The 21,066-nt window shown below is 38.6% G+C and overlaps 1 protein-coding gene across 5 annotated transcripts in view; it reads right to left on the bottom strand.

Moving 5' to 3' along the window:
- The window catches only part of PDE7B (phosphodiesterase 7B), a 359,458-nt gene that overhangs the window by 163,729 nt on the left and 174,663 nt on the right, over positions 1-21,066 (bottom strand). The window contains exons 1-2 of one of the 5 annotated variants that reach the window (XM_052645653.1): positions 7,086-7,144; positions 5,176-5,219 (exon numbers count right to left, since the gene is read on the bottom strand). The exons of 2 other annotated variants lie outside the window; for them this stretch is intronic. In XM_052645653.1, coding sequence (XP_052501613.1) covers positions 5,176-5,219; positions 7,086-7,114 — 73 coding nt within the window. In that variant the 5' untranslated portion in view covers positions 7,115-7,144. Of the gene's footprint in view, positions 1-5,175; positions 5,220-7,085; positions 7,159-11,986; positions 12,125-21,066 lie in introns of those variants that run through there. 2 more of the 5 variants (XM_052645654.1, XM_052645649.1) reach the window with 2 other exon arrangements.

Raw genomic sequence — 21,066 nt, 5'->3', positions numbered from 1 at the left:
ATTTGAAGAAAAATTTGAGACTGTTGAGGAAATTTATTCATTTTGTCCTGGGCTTTTCTCTCCATCATTCAAATACGGATATATGATGTATAAACACACACACAAACACACACACACACACACACACACACACACACACGACCACCCAGGGTTTCACAAATGCAATTCAAATGCAATTCACAATGAGCAAAGGAGGAAAAACAAGTCTTTCAACTTTGTTTAAGGTAGTCTAAGTAGAAGAAGCTCTAACAATTTACAGTGTCCTTCAGGAGACATAGAAATGGAATAACTTTGGCCTTAACTAATCTTGAGGAATCATGCCAACAAGTAGGGAAAAGGACTTGGTCTACAGACCGACCATAGAAGGCAGCACATATTTCCACCATCACGTGGGAAGGGAGGAGAGGGGCGGGGCAAGATGAGGAGAGGCGAGGTCGGGGGAGGTAGAAGGAGGCTGAGCTGACAGATTCATAGTGTGATTTCACAACAGGTTTCTAAACTACAACCAATCATTCCCTTATTCACTCTGCAAATATGTATTAGCAGCCAGAGCAAGAGCAGAGGAGAGAATCTCTTTCCCAGCCCCTGGGCCCTTTCTCAGGCACTGGAACCTGTCTGGCCTTTCCCACCTTGTTTTGAGTTTTCACTGTGCGTTATGATGTCTTCTATTACTTTTCTTTGGATATTTAAAGAGAGAAACCAGGGTTTTAGCTGGCATCGTCAGACCTCTATCCTGGTTCTCAGATATCTAGCTAATGCTAAGTTTCCTGTTGCTGACAGTTAACCTGCAAAAAAAAAAAAAAAAAAAAAAAGAGTCCAATAACACAGGGGTTGAGAACAAAATGACTGGAAGATTTGATTTTCTCCACCTGCCTTCCCCTCCCTGCTCTCTCCATGACCTGATGTTTTGCTATGTGACCATGGCATCCTCTGGCTGAAATCTTTCTGGGATTTCAGAACTTCTTTCTTTCTTTCTTTTTTTTTTGTCACGCTACACCACATGCAGGATCTTAGCTCCCCAACCAGGGCCCAAATCCATGCCTCCTGCACTTGGAGCGCAGGGTCTTAACCACTGGACTACCAGGGACACTTATTTCTGATTTCAAAGATTGTAAGTGGTGGTGCACTTTTCATAATTCCATGTTTGCAGGTGTGTCACCTTCTTCAAAAATAACTATAATGATGAAATATCCAAGAAGTCCTTCAAGACTGCTATTAATGCCTTAAGTGTTACAAAAACTGTATTTCAGTTTCACTACTGAGCTTTGCCTCAAACTTAGAGCTTTATCTACAAATGATGTGTGCTTAGTCACTCAGTCATGTCCAACTCTTTGTGATCCTATGGACTGTAGCTTGCTAGGCTCCTCTGTCCATGTGGATTCTCAGGCAAGAATACTGGAGTGGGTTGCCATGTCCTCCTCCAGGGGATCTTCCCAACCCAGGAACAGAACCCAGGTCTTCTGCATATTCTTTACGATTTGAGCCACCAGGGAAGCCCATTTACAAAAGGGTATGGTACCAATAACAACCTTATCCACCATGCCTTTTATCTTATTTGTAAGGATAAAATAAGATTAAATAAAGATTATATAATCAATAATGTGCTAAAAATTTTTAAATGATATTTTTAAGCTATAAGAAATCATAATTGATAATTTATCTAAACTGAAATTTTGGTTCTACTTTCCTGAGATCTATAAGAAAAACTGAAAAGTCAAACTCCCCATCCTTAAATTAGGTCCCACTCTGGAAATTCATGCTTTGCAGGAGTAGAGGAAGTCAGAGACAGGGTATTGGAGAGAGTATTGGAGAGTGGCCCCAGGAGAGAGAGAGTCAGAGATTTAATGATACAAAGGTGGGGAGAAGTGGGAAAAATGATTGCAATGTGAATGAGCATAGATGAATGACAAAATATGTGTTAAAAGAAACTCAGTAGGATAAATATTCATTGTAACTGCATTTGGGAGGTGTGATAACAGTTATGAATCATGTCTAGAGTGTAAGCCTGCGCCATCTTCACCAAGGGTTATTTAGTGTTCTGGTTAATACTGTATCCGTTTCTGTGATTAGAATTTCAATTTCCGGCCACAGTGACTAATGGTTGTGTTTGATGTTCATGAGCTGTAAAGCTTTGTGTTGTAGGCTGTGGTGATGAACATGTGTCTCAGGCCTCCCCCTGGCTTTGTTTCTCTAAACAAACCACATGGGCTTCCAGTCTTTTTCTTGGGAGTCTATAATCCTCAAATATTTTAATAATTTTGATAGCTCCTATCTCATCTCCACTGAATTCACAAATATTTTTGAAGGTAGTATAATACATAAAACCAAGTAGAATGTTTCAAAAGTGGTTTAAACAAAGTCTGAAATATGCTTTACTTCTCTTTTGCAAGTGAGATACATGGATTCTGGAAGCTCTCAAGAACTGGGAAGACTAAGAACTCTCAACTAAGACTAAGAACTCTCAAGAACTAAGAAGACCTCAAGAAGGCTGGAGGGGAGATTATCCAGACATCCTCAAAGACCTGCTGGGAAATGCCCGAGTGAGATTTTTTTTTTCCCTCTTAATATAATCAAAATAAACTAGATCGCTAATAAGAATAGAAATATTATTAGTATAAACAACATAAAAGGAAAGTGAGAAAATGGTAAGGAATAAAACCTTCTAAGAGCATTTATTTTTTTTCCCTTTGGCATTCAGTTATGTTTTTGTTTATGGAGTTCAAAGTCAATTTGGAAGAAGGACTTTTCAACTATATGTGTATGAAGTATAATCCTACTGCCTCCTCAAATTATTATTTATTTTTCCCTCTTTCACATATTACCTCCTGGTGATTATGAATTACATTAAATATCTACACCAAAAGGTGTCTCTCAGATCCTGTTCTACAGCAATTCTTCTCAGATGTTAATGTGCACACAGATCACTTGGAGATTCTATTAAAATGAAGATTTGGTTTGGGCAGGTCTGGGCGGGGCCTGAGATCCTGCATTTCTAGGAAGTTCCGCGGGGATGACAAGGTCTGCGGTCCACACTGGGATGCAAAGTGAGAGGCCTACTAAGTGGCAGATATTTTCTGCCTCTTCCATGTTAGTTATAAAAGAAAATGAAGCAAAAGTACTCTTCTTTACAGGAACATGTATTAAGACTTTTGAAAACAATCAGTCGTGGCTCAGAATAACTACTCTCAACTGGAAATAAGCAACCAGAGCTGCAATATAAGAGCAAGGGCTATGTCCAGGGGCATTCATGATATTGAATCACTACTTGGCTTTTAAATTTTGTTTCATTCATTTCTTTTCCCTTATGAATTAACTTTAAAAAGTAAGGTTGACTAAACAGTATGGGCCACTGTGAGAAAGAATATATGTACAACGGAGTCAACTTCAAAGACAAATGGCTGTTTCTGAAATTTCAAGCAAAGTTTACTTAAGCCTAATTTTGCCACTCTTCCCCCTTTCCAGCATTTTGTTGTCCTGTGTGTGTGTGCTGTCTCAGTTGTATCTGATTCTTTGTGACCCCATGGACTGTAGACTACCAGCTTCTTCTAGCCATGAAATTTCCCAGGCAAGAATACTGAAATAGGTTGCTGTTTTCTTCTCCTGGGGATCTTCCTGATCCAGGGACTGAACTTGTGTCTCCTGAGTTGCCTGCATTGGCAGGCAGATTCTTTACCACTGAATCACCAGAGACTATTGTTATTTTCAGAATGATTGAAATACAGGCAAGGCTCTGAGTCTCTGATCTTCATCATCATGGATATTCTCACCAAGACGTACTCCTTCATTTGATTTATGAAAGGTCTATGTAAAGCAGACTTCAGATGAAGTCTGGTAATCTTTCTCACTGTAATACTCCAGGCATGAATGAATGGTGACCAGATGACTCCACAAAGCAAAGATGGAAAGAAAGTAGGCATTCATGGAGCTATATAACCAGTGAGTAACCTACGGTGCTGCTGACTCAGAGAAATGTACTGCAATGTCACAGTGAAATATAAAACAAAACAAAGAAGATAAACTCTGTAACAGGCTGTATTCTTTATCAGGTATCACCTGGAGTTCAGGCAGGTCCAGACATAGCATTCATGGGAAAAAGTGATACCAGAAGCAAGAGGCATGTGAAATCAACTGGAAGACAAGCATGAGGTTGGAACACTATCACATTTATATGATTAAGAATTTGAACAGTTAACTGAATAAGAACGCTTAGAATAAATGGAAGCATCTGCTGGTAATTGGAAACACAGGTGGTTGTATTTTTTTCCCTTTGTCTTTCCTGATTCTTTCTAATGCTAAGTGCTTTCTACCTTGATGAACGCCTATATTTCGTATCATATACAGGAGTAACTAAGAAACAAGAAAGGGAAAGCTAGGAGGTAATGGATTAAAAGTGAATATATATCACGGTAATTTTAAAGGTAATTTTAGAACCTCTTCTCCTCTGGAGAATCAAGGGGAAAAAGGAAAGTTGAGGTGCGGCTTCCCTGGAGGCCCGGTGGTGAAGACTCCACACTTCCACTGAATGGTGCAAGGGCTACCATGCGGTGCAACCAAAACAAAGAAACAAAACCTTTTTTTTTAATAAGAAAAAATAAAAAGGAATTAGAAAAGTATTCAGGGAAATGGCTTGACAGAAAGTAGTCATAAAAAATAAGTAAAGGTGAGACTATTTAATGTATATAAACAATATACAACACACTCTCTGTGTAGTATGGTATGGGAAATCCAGCTGAACCCCCCACTCCCTTTTGTGGTACGTAGTGTTGCTAGAAGATAACAGCAGTACCATCAAGGAAAGAAAGCCTAACACACTAGAATAATTGGCAACACTGATGCATGTATGGAATCTTTACCATCTAAAGAGTCTCTAAGAGTTTCTTCATAACCTTCTTTTCCATTCCACATTTAAATTCTAACTAAAATTTGCTCTATTTCATAAAGTATCTAAAATGATTGCACATCCTTCTGTCTCTAAGAGGTGTTTATCATGGGTTCTGCTCTATTTTCTTCTCTGGGCTGCTGGGACCTGCTGCTTTCTGTCCTCCATGATCTTCTCCCTGAATCCATTCAACACTCTGACCATGAGACTTCTTGCATTCTTTGTCCTCTTACACATTTTTGTTTGGGACGTTCACGTTCTGTTGCCTATTTTGAGTGCAAGGCAAAACTACCTACCTTTGACTTGCATGACATATCTTGCTGCTCTTATATCTGTGTGTCTGGATTAGAAGGTAAGGAGTCAACTCCAGAACCATCTGCAACTAGGCTTTTAAAAATACTTTTTTATGTTTTATTACTTCTTTGCTTTCAAAGTTTGAGGAGCAAATTGATTGAGCTACTTCTAAAATGTATTTTTTAGTTTCTCTTTAGTCATTCAAAAAAATTAAGTGAAGTCTTAATTATCTTTAAAAGTTAGGATATTCCTAATGTGCATATCATTTTCTAATGTGGACAACAAATAAAAAGTGATGGAGATATTAGTAGTAACACAACACAGAGAGAATTATCACCTAAAGAAATAGTCTAAATCCCTTTGTTGGGCATTCAACATTTCAAAACCATGCTCGCACTAACCGAGCCTTGTAAACTCACTCAAGCGTACATTTAACACTCAAAATTCCTGTGGAATCATATTGTTTCCCATATGTGCTAGATGCACAATGATCTGTGTGGTAGGCAGAATAATGACCTCCCAAAGATGTCTATATCCTAATTCCTAGAACCTGTGAATAAGTTAGTTTACATGGCAAAGAGGAATTACTGTAGCAAAAGGAATTAAGGTTGCTAATCATCGGATGTTAAGATAGGGAGACTCTTCCGGATTGTCTACATGGATGCAGTGTAATCACAAGGGGTTCTTACATGTGGACAAGGGAGGCAGTGTCAGACTGATAAGATGTGATAAAGATTCAACTAGCCAGTGTTAGCTTTGAAGACAGAAAGAACCCTCAAGCCAAGGAATGAGGGCAACCTTTCAAAGAAAGAAAAGGGAAAGACTGCATTCTCTTTAGAGCCATCAGAAAAGAATGCAGATACTTTGATTTTGGCCTAATGGGACTCATTTTAGACTTCTAAACTCCAAAACTGTAAGATAAAACATTTGTGTTTGTTTTAAGCATTAAGTTTGTGGTAATTTGTTACAGCAGCATCAGAAAGCTAATATTTATTGCTCACATTTTTCTTCTCTTTATTGGGAAAGATTTTTCCGCTTATCTCATCCAAAAAACTCCCATTTTCTTCATGAAGTCTTTGTGCCCCACTTCAACTGCCTCTTTGATTTAAATAAAACAGAACTTCTTATCCATTTTATTTATTTTTAAGATAACTTGTATCACTATTGGCCTTTAATGCTCCAGCTTGTCTTTCAATTTAGAATGCAGGGAGCATTGTTTCATAGTTTGTATAATAACATAAAATCCTGGGATGTACCCTTCCTTCTTTTCTTTCTTCCTTTCTCCCTTCCTTCTGCATTTACTGAGTGGCTAATAATGTATTGAGTATCTCACGCTAAGTGCTTTATATACAAAACCATAGTCCCTGTCCTTAAAGTTATTTACAAATTTAGTGGAGAAACAAACACATATACAACTAATCATAAAGCATGATGTATTGTAGTATTAAAATATAATTATGGACCAGACAGGTCTCAGTTAGTGACTGTGATTAATAATGATGAAAACCAATATTTTTTCTTAAAATTTTCTTGTACCTTGACAATTTAGACAATGTCTAGAAATCTATTTAAAACAAAAAATTATGAACTATATTAGAGTGTGTATGTTGTCAAAATAATGTGGATGATTTTTTATTTGCTGATAGGATTTTTTTTTTTTTAAGTCTAGCTGTAATGAGTTTAAAACTTTAAGAATCTTCTCACCACTTTTCTCAGGTGACTTGATATCATGTTGCTAGTGACTTGGCAGCTTAGGGAAAGTTCTTGTTCCTAGATGGCCAAGAAAGGCAAATCATGCAATGCCAGAGTTTTAAGGGACTTTAGAGATAAATTAATCATTTCAATTAGATCCCATCTTAGCTCAAGCTGAAGACAGACTGGATAGCTGAAACAACAGAAATTTATTTCTCACAGTTCTGAAGTCTGGAAGGCTGAAATCATCAGGGGTCAGCATGGTTAGGATCAGGTGAGGCTCCTTATGCAAACACTGCCTTCTTACTACATCTTCATGTGGTGGAGAGATCATGCCTCTCAAGTCTTTCTTATAATCTCATTTATGAGGGCCCCACTCTCATGACCCAGTTACTCATCACACTGGGATTAGGGTTTCAACATAAGATTTTTGGAAGGACACAAACATTCAATCCACAGCAGGTAATTTTCTAATTATACCGATAATGACAGCATAAGCCCTGGATTCTCACAGACCTGAGCTTAAGCATGTTCTTTTCACTGCTTATGTACTCAGTACAGCACTACACATTTTATACGAAATGCCTTATATTATCCTTACAAGAACCCAGATAAGGTAGGTACAATCATGATTCCCTATGAGATTAATTTGCTCAAGATTCAGATACTACCAAGCTTTAAAAGAATGATTTGAACCAAAGCAGGTTGGCTCTAGAGCAGGCTCTCTTAACACTGTGCTACATTTCCTGTGTGGTTGGGTATATTATAAAGCAATAGGAACTTGGTTTGATCAACACATTGCAACCATCCATGGCTGTATCTGTGGCTGTATCATGAACATTTACGTGAGGCAAGTCAGAAGGAAAGAATAATTATGATACTTCCAGCACCTGTTTCTATATTTTTTCTTCCTGGTAGGATTATATCCTGTGTCCTTTAAGCCATATTCTATCCCACTGTAGTCATGACTGTAGGACCAGGTTGGACTTGAGATTTTTGCCACAACCTTCATCCAGAAAGTGCTGAAGGTCTTCCTGTCTCAGTATGATTGCAGAGAACGAAAATGGCACACATAGACTTTTTTTTTTTTAAATTAGGTGAACATCTGGTCTCCCTTCATTAATGGATGGTTTCCTCAAGCCAGACACTACACTCCAAAAATAACTTCATTCCTTATGAAAACTGACTTGAGTTACCTCTACCATTCTGTGTGACTGTCATTGCCACGCACTGGAACTCTTCAGGGTAGCGATGAAAGATGATCAGAGTAGTTTCTGTGCGATTTAATCATAATTGCAGCAGCAACTCTGCTGTCTCTGACCTAAATCTTCGATCTGAAAAACCAGGGAACAATGATGTAGAATTGGTGAGTGGAGATGAGTCGATTTCCCCAAGACATTAGAGGGATATTTTCCTTTTGGAGCCATTTAGCAAGGCTGCTTACAGTATCACAGTGCCAGCTGCATCTGGGTTTTCTAAACAGCTTGGCCAGAAATGGGAAAAAGAGATTCTTAAGTGTTTCCGAGTGTTAAGGAAATGACTTGGGTCAGTTTTTATATGTACAATACATGTAGGGAAATCCAAATCTGGTCTTCAGCTGATTTCTGACCTGGGGTAATAGATTGGAGATGAAGTTGATGACAGCTATGTTTTCAGTGGGCCAGGCGGTTTCTGTTTTCTGCCTTAGCTCCTTTTCCTGGCTTTACTTCCACATGGTAAATTTGGTTACCTCGTCATTTATATTCACAGTCCTTCTACTAGGGAAATGTAAACCTATAAATTTCACAACACCTTTATATAACACCTTCTTTATAAGGTGTTACAAAGTGACAGAAGGGCTTGGCTCTTCAGAAATGTCCCTAAGGAGAGAAAAGTTCAAAGCCTGGGGCAAATCATTCTGACTTTCAGATCATCAACTTCTGTGGATAATCCCCAAGTCCTGTCCCCAGTAATAATTTATTAATAAATTAATTCACCTATTTGAAATAACATGAAATATTCTAAATCTTTGCCTGACCAAACCCAATTAATCCCAACCATTCCATTTATCCATCTATACATCTGTCCTTACGTCAATTATAATTTATGCCTTGTTTTATTTAAAGTTTTTCTTTATGTCCATCATGCATATAAAGTCTGTATTTCATTTTTGCAATATTACATTAAGAGTGCAGATACTCATTTCTTTGATAGCTTCCTTAGAGAACCTCTCAAGCGGTCAAGATCACAATGAATGATGAAATAGCACTATTATGTCTGTGGTAAAAATAAGAAGAAAGTTCGGTGGGGGATAGCCACAGCATTTTGGGTAACCTCAGAAGGGATACTTGGTGTTGCAAAACCCAAGTACTCTTTTTGACCTAAACCATATGCTGGTTTTCTTGAAATTATTGGAGGGTTAGAACTTTTCCCCACTAACATGCTTGGTAAAGTCACATTTCCCCATAAGAGCACAAATGTGCAAACAAAAGACTGGTTATAGAAATCTACTTGAAATTCCTTAGAGGACCTACACAGTTGTTTCTTATCTCTAACCTATGGGTCAAATGTACCTCTGACATCTATTTGCTTCTAGTTGGCATGTCTGGGGAGCTTTTCTTTTAGGACCTTTGGAAAGAGAGTTTTCCGAAACAAAACAAAAACTGAAAGAGCTTTTATCCTCCAGTAGAACCAAAGTGTTGGAAAAATTAGACTGAACTCTTGGGACAACTGAGGATTAAATGAGAACATTTGTGCAAAGTCTGTAGAACAAGTTCAGGTGCAAAGCAGGCATTCAGTAAAAGGCAGTTATGACCATCTTTTCCAAATCACCTGCTCTCTTTTGCATGGAGCTGGCATCAATAGCCCACTTAATAGCCCACATCAATAGCCCTGTGTGCCATCAGTAGAGCCAGAAAGTAATATACAGAGGGTAAAAGATAGGAGAAGTAAAAGTGTAGTGGGGATAAATTAGGAGTTTGGGATTAACAGATACATACGACTACATGTCAAACAGATAGACGACAGGACCTATTGTATAGCACAGGGTACTATATTCAATATCTTGTAATAACTTATAATGGAAAGGAATTTACGAATATATATATATTATGTATATATATAACTGAATAATTTTGCTGCACGTCTGAAACGAACACATTATAAATTATATACTTCATAAAAATGTTTGCAAAAAAGAGGTAAAAGTAAGCAAAAACAAAGGGTATGGAGCGGTCAAGGAGATGGTAGAAAAGAAGGCAAAGACAAAAAAGAAACTACAGAGAAAAGAAGAAAAAGTATGGCTTTTCACTGTCAATAATCATAAAGGTTACTCCAGGACCCTGGAGAACATCAGTTGCTGGGCCCTTCTGTTCAATACTGGGCTGTTCCCATCTCTTCCTCATGTTCTAACTTCTAACATGAGTTTCAGATGATCTGAAAGGTTCTCCAGATCCAGTTGTACAAAACATAAAATTAAGTTTTTCTAGCGTGTTCTAAATAGATAGCCATTGACACCGAGTACTAGTGTGGTCTAAATAAACAGGCATAGACACTGAGTACTGAACTAGTTTCTCTTTAACTCTCTAGAAACCCACTGCAATGTAATTATTCCTAGAGAATAATTGTCTTAAAAGTCTTTATTTCCTCACTTTTCATCAAAGGATGTAAGTTGCTGAAGTATCAAACCTTTCTTGGTAAGACACTGTCATCTGTAAATCAGTCCCTCAGGACATTGCAAGGAGCACACTGGTGGTTTAGTTGCTAAGTCGTGCCTGACTCTTACAACCCCATGGACTGTAGCCTGCCAGACTCCTCTGTTCCTGTGATTCTCCAGGCAAGAATACTGGAGTGGGTTGCCATTTCCTTCTCCAGGGGAATATCTGGATTCAGTAATCGAACCCCAGTCTCCTGCATCGCAGGCAGATTCTTTATCGACTGAGCTACAAGGGAAGGCCAAGAAACACACTCCTGGCTGGTAATTAAAAGCACTCTGGGAAACGCCATCACCTTTTCAGGACTTATGAACATCATTGAAGGCATTAAAGTTTCTCACCAATTTTCTAAATAATATCCTTGTGGTCTGAAAAAGGTAAAGCAACTTCAAAAAGACTGTTTATTTATTTACTCTTGCCATGAGATGGTTCCTATAATTAGAAAAATCAAAGGTTTCTTATGAGAGTGTGAAATGACTTTTGCATTTCTTGGAGAAGATTGCAGAAATGACCATGTCAAAAGAAAGTAAGAGAATGGCTTTCTTCACCATCAGGGGATTAGGATGGTGAAGGAAAGGTGCTCTGTTCAAGGAACTTTGGGGAGCTGTAATTATAGAACCACTCTGAACTGTCCATTCCTCAGCCCCTCCACTGAAGACTGGAGAAGGACTGTTGGTGAGATTAGTGTGGTATGGGACCAGGGAACAACTCAGAAGATTTGGGCTTCAGTCTTACATCAAAGGTTTAGACAAGATCTAAGCATCAAACTTTCTTTAGGGTTCTGCTTGCTCAACTCTTGTTGGGGCTTGTAGAGTACCTCTGAGTATGTCAGACCCGGCAACACCCTGCCGTCCTGGGATCTTCTGCACGAGAGATGAACCCGGACCAAGAGTGATGTCACTACCATACCCCTGATCAGAGCAGACTGTTCATCAGGTGTGCAGATATCTGTTCAATGAATGAATGACCATTCACCCCTGAATGGCCTCGTAGGTATCTAAAAGCAGCTCTATAATTTGACAAAGAAGCTGGAGTGTCACAGTGGCCTTATGGAAACTCAGCCAGCGTAGGACCGTATTAGCAAATAGCTGGTTTCGTGGGGCAGTGGGGTAAAATGGGTGAGTGAGCTGATATTTTTTTTTCTGAGACCATCCTGTTTCTCTCAGTCCCTTTCTTTCTCTTTTTGGTTTCCATTTGTGATCTCTGAGACTCCATAGACATAGTACTTTGCAGTCTCTCCCACCCTCTCTACCAGTGCTCCCTAGTGGGACAAGTAAATCTGATCCTAGAAGCTCAGTCACTACCCATCCAAAGCCCCAGACCAGCTCTGGGGAAGGGTCAGGATGTTGCGTGCGCCACACATACAGGCTTGGCACTCAGCCCCCACCACGCTGCTGGGGCCAGGCAGGGAGGTCACCCCTTCTGATACCTGAAGAGCGGTGCCTTCCACCTCCTGCACTGCGGGTATCACTGCACATGGCCAGGGCAATGGGACAAAAGAGATCACTCTGGCTCTTCAGGCGCCAAGATGAGGAAAATCAACGTCAGGGCCCAAAGGATGCAACTGCTGGGGACAAAAGGTTACTACACATTAACAACCAGTCATTACAGAAACATTGAGTAGGCGCTCAAGGATGGAAAAGACAAGGATCTCTTGACCCTAGATGACAACTCTTTTTCAGGGAGACTCTGAAGCACAGGGCTTCATTCACCTTGTCAATAGCCAAGGCAGGAAGATGGAATGAACAGCACTGCGCAACAAACATTCATGAAGCACCTTTTATGAGCCAGGCAGGAAGCAAAGCTTTGAACAAGTCAGACTTTACATTCCAGTGAAAGCCAGAAACAGCACACAAATACATTAACAAGACAGTCCTCGGTCATTATCAGAGATATTATAAACAAAATTAATTGATTAATAGTGGCTGAAAAGGGATTTTCTTTTCTTTTTTTTGAAAAGGGATTTTCATTGTATGATTGGGAGAGGCCTCTTGAACTAAGTAATAATCAGGCTGAAAATTAATGGCAAGGAAAAGCCGGCCAAAGTTCTAGGGAAGAAGATTTGAGGTAGAGGAACAACTGAGGGAAAGACCCTTTAAAGCAAGAACTAGTTGGCTGTGTCTGAGAAACGAAGAGCAGATGGCAGGGATTCAGTGAGTGAGGGAGAGGGTTGTGTGTGATGAGATTCTGAGCAGACCATGTTAGGCTGTGTAACTGACTAGAGATGATCTTGGATGTCATTCCAAGTGTGATGATAAACTATCAGAAGTTTTTCAGAAGAGTGGTGTGATCTAACGTAGTTTTAATAAGATCACAGTAGTAGTTCTGCTGAGAAGGGATTTTATAGGAGCAAGAGTAGAAGCAGAAATAAGCAAGCAGGCTAATAAAATTCAAGAAAGAAAGAACAATGGCTTGGCTAGGGTGAGCCCAAAGGAAAAATAAACAGTTTTAGGAAAGATTTTGGAAGCAGGTCTCGAGAATATACCTATGGATTGGCATGTGAGGGAAAGACGGCAGCTGAGTTCTAGTATCCTAGTTAATGGCTGGGATGGGAAGAAACATATTTAGATGTGATGCTAATCAAGCACTTAGTTGGATATTGGGAGTTTGGGATGCCTTTCAGATACCCTAGTAGATGGCAAGTAGATAGTTTGAGTATAGAGTCTAGGGGAAAAAAAATCAGTCCTTACACATTAATTTGGGAAATATTGGCATATTTGTTTTGAACATTGTGTCCTGTTCAGTCCAACTGCTTCCATCCCAAATCAACATGAACTAAGTACGGTAAGTGCTGAAGATAAAGAGACCAAAAAGCCCGTAATCCCAGAGAAGGTGGCAGACCAAAGTAGGCATGATTGTTTTAATGCAATGGTAAAACAGAGGAAGGTACAGGTACAAGGGAAGCTATATTATGGAGCAAATAGTTATTCCTGGAATAGTCATGGACAGTGGAGAGAAGAGGTGATCTGAGAGACAGTCATTTGATAGAAACAATTTTCTTATGAATCTCTTCTTTTAAAATAAGATCTTTTTCAGAGAACATAGAAAGTAGATGGGATTTGTTCCAGAAGTGTTACGGACAAAAGAAAATTCCATTTTGAGTGGTTGTTTGATCTTGGAGAAGGCAGTAATCACTCTAGGACTTTTTTTCCTCTGTAAAAAGAGAAGATTGAGTTCAGTGCAGTTTTATCTCTCAGAGAGATGATAAGATAGGAAATTATGGTCAGCAAGTTATTTTTTGCTATATATTTAAAAGCTATATTATATTACCAGACATATTTCAATATAGTAAATGGCTTAATATATAGATATATACACTTATAAAAATATATGTATGTTTTTAGTAGAAACAAAATATTTAGCTTTGATAAATTGATATATTTATAAAATAAATTGCCTTATGCCAATTGTCAAAAATTTCAAATTCTTAGTTGACATAAAAATGTTAGCACCTTAATGAGCACAAGGTCTAATTGTTAAAAAAGAGGGAAAAAGAGAAACAAAATAATCATTACCAAGTTAATACAGTTTCATAGACAAAATATTTTAAACCATGAGTATATTGGGGGTACAATGAGAAAAAAGCATATTTGATAGGTGTAGTTTTACAGTTTGAGAGATTTTCCTTTTCTTCATCTTTTAAAGCTATACTAAATATTTGACTTCTCTGTCACTTATTTCACTCTTTGTGAAATTAAAAAAATTTGCTTTCTGGGAATTAATTTCTTCATCGTATGAAACAATGCAACTTCTCTCAAGGCACCCTGTAATTTACCAGAATAACTTTGGCTACAGAGTCCTGGAATGTCCTTCACTTTGTTCATTTTACAGGGTTGAACAGTTTATTCTCAGAGAGTCATTTATTAACCTCAGAAGCAGATCAATTTTAAGAACAATACTTTGCATTTCTGGTAGTATTTATTTCCAGGATTGTATTTTGAAAAATCTATTTAGTAGTATGCATACTGACTTCATCAAGTGGATATAAGCAGAGACTATGCTTTTGTAAAATGGGTGACCATGAGACAATTCTGGGCCTTTTGTGGGGAGGGGGAACCCGTGCGTCTACCACTCAAGGTGAGAGATACTTGGGCACAAAGATAGCTAATGCAAAGGCTAAGTCCATATTTAGGGGGTCAACAAAGCATGGACACTAAAATTTTCTTATAATAAATACTTGGATTTTTTGATACATACATTTTTAAAGTATGGAAATAAATATCTTAAGAATCATCAGAACTTTGTTAGACTTCTTTAAGTGATGAAGATTCCTTTATTGTTTTGAGTTACTTAAATGAGGAGGTACCATGTTCTTTTTGTTACTTAGAGTGTTCAAAGTTTTTCATATGTGTATGCTCAGTCATGTCTGATCCTTTGTGACCCCCTGCACTGTAGCCCACCAGGCTCCTCTGCCCATGGAATTATCCAGGCAAGAATACAGGAGTGGATCTTCCCGACCCAGGGATTAAACCCGTCTCCTGCATTGGCAGGTGGATTCTTTACCCCTGAGCCACCTGGGAAGCCCTCAGAGGTTTTCATTTGACTCTAAGTGGCATGGTGATCCAGATTACATGCCACTGTTGGCCTCCTTTCTCTTGACTGGGTTGGGATCAGGGTTGTTCGTAATGCTGAGGAGCTGATCACATTTAGTCAGGTTGGACATAATGCTTAGGTGTTATATCCACTGTATGATTTTTCCATGTCTGTCTGAGGTCATGGAGGACAAACCAAAAATCTTCAGGGGAAGAATATAGTCCCAGAGTGATCATCTGTTGATCTAATCTGAGTGGAGTTACCAGGAAATTGGGATGTATAAGAGGAGTCTGATACTAAATAGGAAATGTGTTGCAGTAATGCTCTAAACAAAGAAACGGATGAAAGAAAAATCAGTCCATCTCTCAGGTGAAGTTTTGTCTGGCCCTAATTCATGAGCTTCCCAAGGACTCTGGTTTGCAGGACTTGGGTTGAAGGGACTCTGGTGGAGGTATGTCTTCCTGATTTATTCTGGATTCAGTTATCTGCGTTCTGGGGTTCTGTCAATCATAATAAGATTGGGATTCTTCTGGGGATCAAATGATTTGCCCCCAAATTCAAGAAAATATACAGATAAAAGTCAGAAGACAACGATGCCTTTAAAAATCCTAAGTCACTATTTAATATTTTTGAAATTTTCCCTGGCTATCTTATCCACTGCCATCATAGTTCCTAACTTCCCAGGGCTGTCAACCAATGTTGTTAATATATGTTGAAATATAACCTGTTCAGTCAAAAATGCTTAGGGTAGAAATTCTTAGGAGTTTGCAGGTTTATAGAAAATGAGTTCATTTTCTTCCTGATCATACTTTATGTTAAAATATTAGTTCAGTTCAGTCGCTCAGTCGTGTCCGACTCTTTGCGACCCCATGAATCGCAGCACTCCAGGCCTCCCTGTCCATCACCATCTCCCGGAGTTCACCCAGACTCACGTCCATTGAGTCTGTGATGCCATCCAGCCATCTCATCCTCTGTTGTCCCCTTCTCCTCCTGCCCTCAATCCCTCCCAGCATCAGGGTCTTCTCCAGTGAGTCAACTCTTCGCATGAGGTGGCCAAAGTACTGGAGCTTCAGCTTTAGCATTATTCCCTCCAAAGAAATCCCAGGGCTGATCTCCTTCAGAATGGACTGGTTGGATCTCCTTGCAGTCCAAGGGACTCTCAGGAGTCTTCTCCAACTGTTCAAAAGCATCAATTCTTCAGCGCTCAGCCTTCTTCACAGTCCAACTCTCACATCCATACATGACCACAGGAAAAACCATAGCCTTGACTAGACAGACTTTAGTCGGCAAAGTAATGTCTCTGCTTTTGAATATGCTATCTAGGTTGGTCATAACTTTTCTTCCAAGGAGTAAGCGTCTTTTAATTTCATGGCTGCAGTCACCATCTGCAGTGATTTTGGAGCCCCCCCAAAATAAATATTACTGGTAACATTAAAAGTTGCCAACTCCTTCTTAAAATAGTGCAAGAAGCCATTTCCTATGCTAGTCAGTGATGTTTGAATACTGCCTGATATAAAATTTGCCTTTGGCACAATTTTGATCACCCAATTCAAAAAATTTTGTATAATGGGGTAAAGTCCAGCAAGTAAAAAACTAAAAGTTAATGTGGTTAAATTTTCAGGATTAATAATGAAAAATTAATATTGTCAAAACCCAATAGTTTTGATAATACTGATAGTTAGCTAAAACTGTCAACAGAGGAAATGTATTTAAATGATTGTTTTCCCTGCTGATACTTCCTATTTAAGTCCCTGACCTAAAAACAATAATATTTGGATGAAATTTATTTTTTATATAAAATGTGTAACACATTTCTGTTCTAACAATTTAAATGACTTTATTATGACTATTACTTCAAGGACGTGTATGGTAAGGGCTCCAGGCTACTACATTTAAAAAAAGTTTTGGGTCAGCATTTGGTAGGTTTTCAGAATTCACTTTTCTTGTTCTCAAGGCAGTTGGCTTTAGAAACTTGTCCCTATCTTCAATTCTGTTGCTTCAGATCTTCTGGAGGCTGTGAGACCAGATAACCAAGCTGATTAAATATACTTGAATAAGTAGTACTTGTGTATTATGCTTGCGTACTTGCATTATGCTTGTGAACAACTAGGCTTAGAGATCGCTACTGGGAATTCCTCTCGCAGGTGAGAAGGCCAGCTACCTTGTCCTTTATTTTATTTTACTTCTGGTTTCCCTGTCCTGTTCCAGATGATGGACCTCACCCCAGGCCTGCCTGCCCAACACTTCATATACTTCAGTAGGTGTGGTGTATGCAGGGGTGAGGCCAGGAGTTCTGGAGAGGATCTCAGTTGAAATTCTGGCTGTCATAATCCTGCTGTGTGACACTCGGCAAGTTACTTGACCTCCCAAGCCTTAGTTTCATCAATTAGAAAATGAGAATGAAAAGAAACACTCTCCTGAGTTATTGTGAGGATAAAACGAGGTGTGTGGTATGATAATAGCTAATATTTATGGAGCATTTATTATGTGCCAGGTACACAGTTAGCACTCATAAATGGTAGCTCCTCCACACATACCTGGCTTTGTGCCCTTACCAGTTGGACTTTACACAATTAATCCACTGAAATCCTCACACTACTTTTTGCAAATGCCATAGAAAATAACAAGAAGGTAGAAAGGAATGTATCAGAAAGACTCTACTGTGTACAGTCACGGGGTGAGAAATTTTACTTATATTGTATCATCTAATCATCTCAGTAGCCCTTTGAAATAGGACCTATTATCTCCATTGTATAGACAAGAAAAATAAAGGTCAAGAGAGGCTGTTTTATACACTTTTTACATGATAACAGAGAAAGCAGCCATATAAGTAGAACAAATATAATACAATTGAGAACTTAATTCTATAAGAGTAAATTACAAATCTGACATTAATAATCTAGTTAATTTCTTCTCATTTATTAGCAAGTAATCAACCACATTTTCTTTTATAGAGTTAAAATAATAAGAATGTAAAACATTTGTTCACATATTTAAAATAGAGATATCAAATTCATTTTATTTTGCTTAACATAGATGTTCTCATAGGTCCTTGCATGAGTAAAAGGCTAAATTACTTTGTTTCAGTCATAATACATATTGAGGCTTGCTTTTGCTGCCAAAACTGTTCTCTGGTTTAGAAAATTTCCCCTAGGTCATTTAGAAGTATTCCCAGAAAAGATGAAAATGCCAAAAACCTGGTCAAAAAATATTTTTTTCAAGCATTGCAGCAAGTATGGAAGGAATCTGGGAACCAAGAGTATATATTTATCTGGTCACAAGGAGAACAGAGGTTATCTGAATGCCTCCAACTCAGTGTTTGTCACTGTCGTAGCTGACAATTTCCCCTTTATTCTCTTGCTAAGTGGTCAATCATCCGCCCTTTCTCTTATTTTCAATTTTATTACTTACAATCAGGACAAAACACACTTAAGAAAAATTTCTTTTGGGAGATCCACCTTTTCAAAGGAAGATGCAAATTAATGTAGTAAATCTGTAATTCTCTTTCCATCTTTAAAAAGAAATAACATTCAGGCATTGCTCTGCGCTGTCACCTTGAGTCAGAAAATAACTCCATCTGGTTTATTTAGTTTTTGATAGCTCACACTTCAAAGAAAGGCAAGGGTTATATCTGCTGACAATTGTGCAAGCCTGCACAAGTTAAAAAATAAAATCTTTCCCGACCCCTGCAGTGATCAGTATGTATATCCTGAAGCACCAGAGATCTGATGACGTCTGTTGTGGTCTGCTGGCTCCCAACAGACTTGAGTCCGCAGGCTTGACTCAGGAAAAAGAATCCCACTAGCTTCAAGCGAAATTGTGCCCAAGTAAAGATTAATAATAAAAATACATGGAATTGGGCTCCAGTGTTACTTCTGGTCTTAAAATTCTGTGTGTGTCTCTGTATGATTGCACATGCACACACCTATGGGTATTTTGACGTCATCATCCAAACTCAATGCAATCTTTTAGATTTCCTTGTAGCTCTAACACACCATTTAAACCTTCAGGCAAGAGTCTGGCAACAACTTGGCATACGCAACTGGTTTAACTTTCTACTCATACCCATGTGGACTCCCCAAGGTCAGATTTGGTTCTTAATTCGTGGAGAAGTAAGAGAGGGCTGGTACATTTTATGCATTATCATTTCAAAGAGATGAGGCTTTTGATTAGAAGTATTAAGTGCCAACGTTTAATTCCACCTATAATTTACATTCTACCTACTTTCAAAATAACCCCAGTATATTTCTAGCTCTGCCTTGATTATGCAACTGCTGTCTGCTTTGGATGCCCCATCTGCAATACAGTGATAATAATACTTGCCACCTACGTCATTTCACAGTGGTGTCTTAAAACTAATGAATAGAGGTCTGCGTGAGCCCGAACTCTTTGAAATACAACAGCTTTATAGCTTACAAATTATTTTCAACGAGGCTGAAAGTTACACGCTAGATATAGTTCTACAAAAAATTGTAAATTATATAATTAAAATTGGTTTAAAAATCAGTGTAGTATACATCACATGAATACATGTACACAAAAAGGAATACACCCAAATTGCTAAAAAGCTTATAATTATATATTTCTATAGAAAAGCTTAGAAAATAATTTAATGAATATTCTATGCAAATTAATATTGACAATGGCTATTAGCATTGTGGTATTGTGGGCAATTTTATTTTCTTCTATATAGGTTTCTTCTATATTCCACGTTTCCTAAAAATGGAGTGAAAGTGTTAGTTGTGCAGTCATGTCTGACTCTTTGTGACCCATAGACTGTAGCCCGCCAGGCTCCTGTGTTCATAGAATTCTCCAGGCAAGAATACTGGAGTGGGTAGCCGTTCCCTTCTCCAGAGCATCTTACTAATCCAGAGATTGAACCTGGGTCTACTGCATTGAAGGCAGTCTTCACCATCTGAGCCCCCAGGGAAGCCCTAAAGTGAATATATAGTTTGTTCAAACTCAAGAAAATAATCTCAAATATCTTTGTTAAGAATAACTGGATAAGATAGAATGCAAATATCAGAGCTTTTAAGAAAAATATTCCTTTAACTTCTTAAAGAGTGAGTATGGGTTGGACATTAATGACATAGAGGCTAGTCCTATAGGACTTGGGTTTTAACCCAGCTTATAATGGGAAGCTCAGAAAAAAACCTATCATTTAAGGAAAATATTCAAAGTCTTTGTTCATGTGTACATCCAGTTTTTCTTTTTATCCACAAGTTTGTATGGTGTGTCAGCAGTTAAACCGAGTCTTACTATTTAACTCGCACACTATTGAATGTTCATAAATTTAATATGTTCAAAAAGTGCAAAAGGGCGATTCTGATAGGTAAGTTATCCCTACTCCCCATCACGCCTGTCACACAGGATTTCTTTGGATTCTACTAATATGCTTGTGTGTGTTAGTCACTCAGTCATGTCCGACTCTTTCCAACTCCATGGACTATAGCCCGCCAGGCTCCTCTGTCCATGGAATCTTTCAGGAAAGAATACTGGAGTGGGTAGCCATTCTCTTCTCCAGGGGATCTTCCCAACCCATGGATCAAACCCAGGTCTCCTGCATTCAAGGCAGACTTTTTACCATCTGAGCTACCAGGGAAGCCCTCACTAATATGCTGCCAGCTCTTTTTATCACCAGGTCTTCTCACATGCTGCTTCACCTTTCTGGAATGTCACTCACATTCTTTCATCAGGCTCATTCCTACAAATATGTTAGGTATTAGTTTGGTTCTCACCTCTTCCACAAATTGTATCCTGATCTTTAGACCAAGTTTGATGGCCTCTCAACTGCTCCCCCAACATGGATGGCTCTCCATGTTTACTCCAAAGAGCACTCTTGTCTCACCTATGGTCTCTGGTATGAAAGCCATTTGAAGGCAGGGACCTCTGTACCTGGCTTACACAGTAAGTTCAACAGCTATTCCTGTCTACTGGATTTGGGAAGGGAGAGAAAGACTTCTTTTTTGCCATTGT

Source organism: Budorcas taxicolor, chromosome 9 (assembly GCF_023091745.1).
Source record: "Budorcas taxicolor isolate Tak-1 chromosome 9, Takin1.1, whole genome shotgun sequence".
Lineage (NCBI taxonomy): Eukaryota > Metazoa > Chordata > Mammalia > Artiodactyla > Bovidae > Budorcas > Budorcas taxicolor.
The sequence above is the reverse complement of the archived record's forward strand: the minus strand, read 5'-3'. Positions and strand labels throughout refer to the sequence as shown.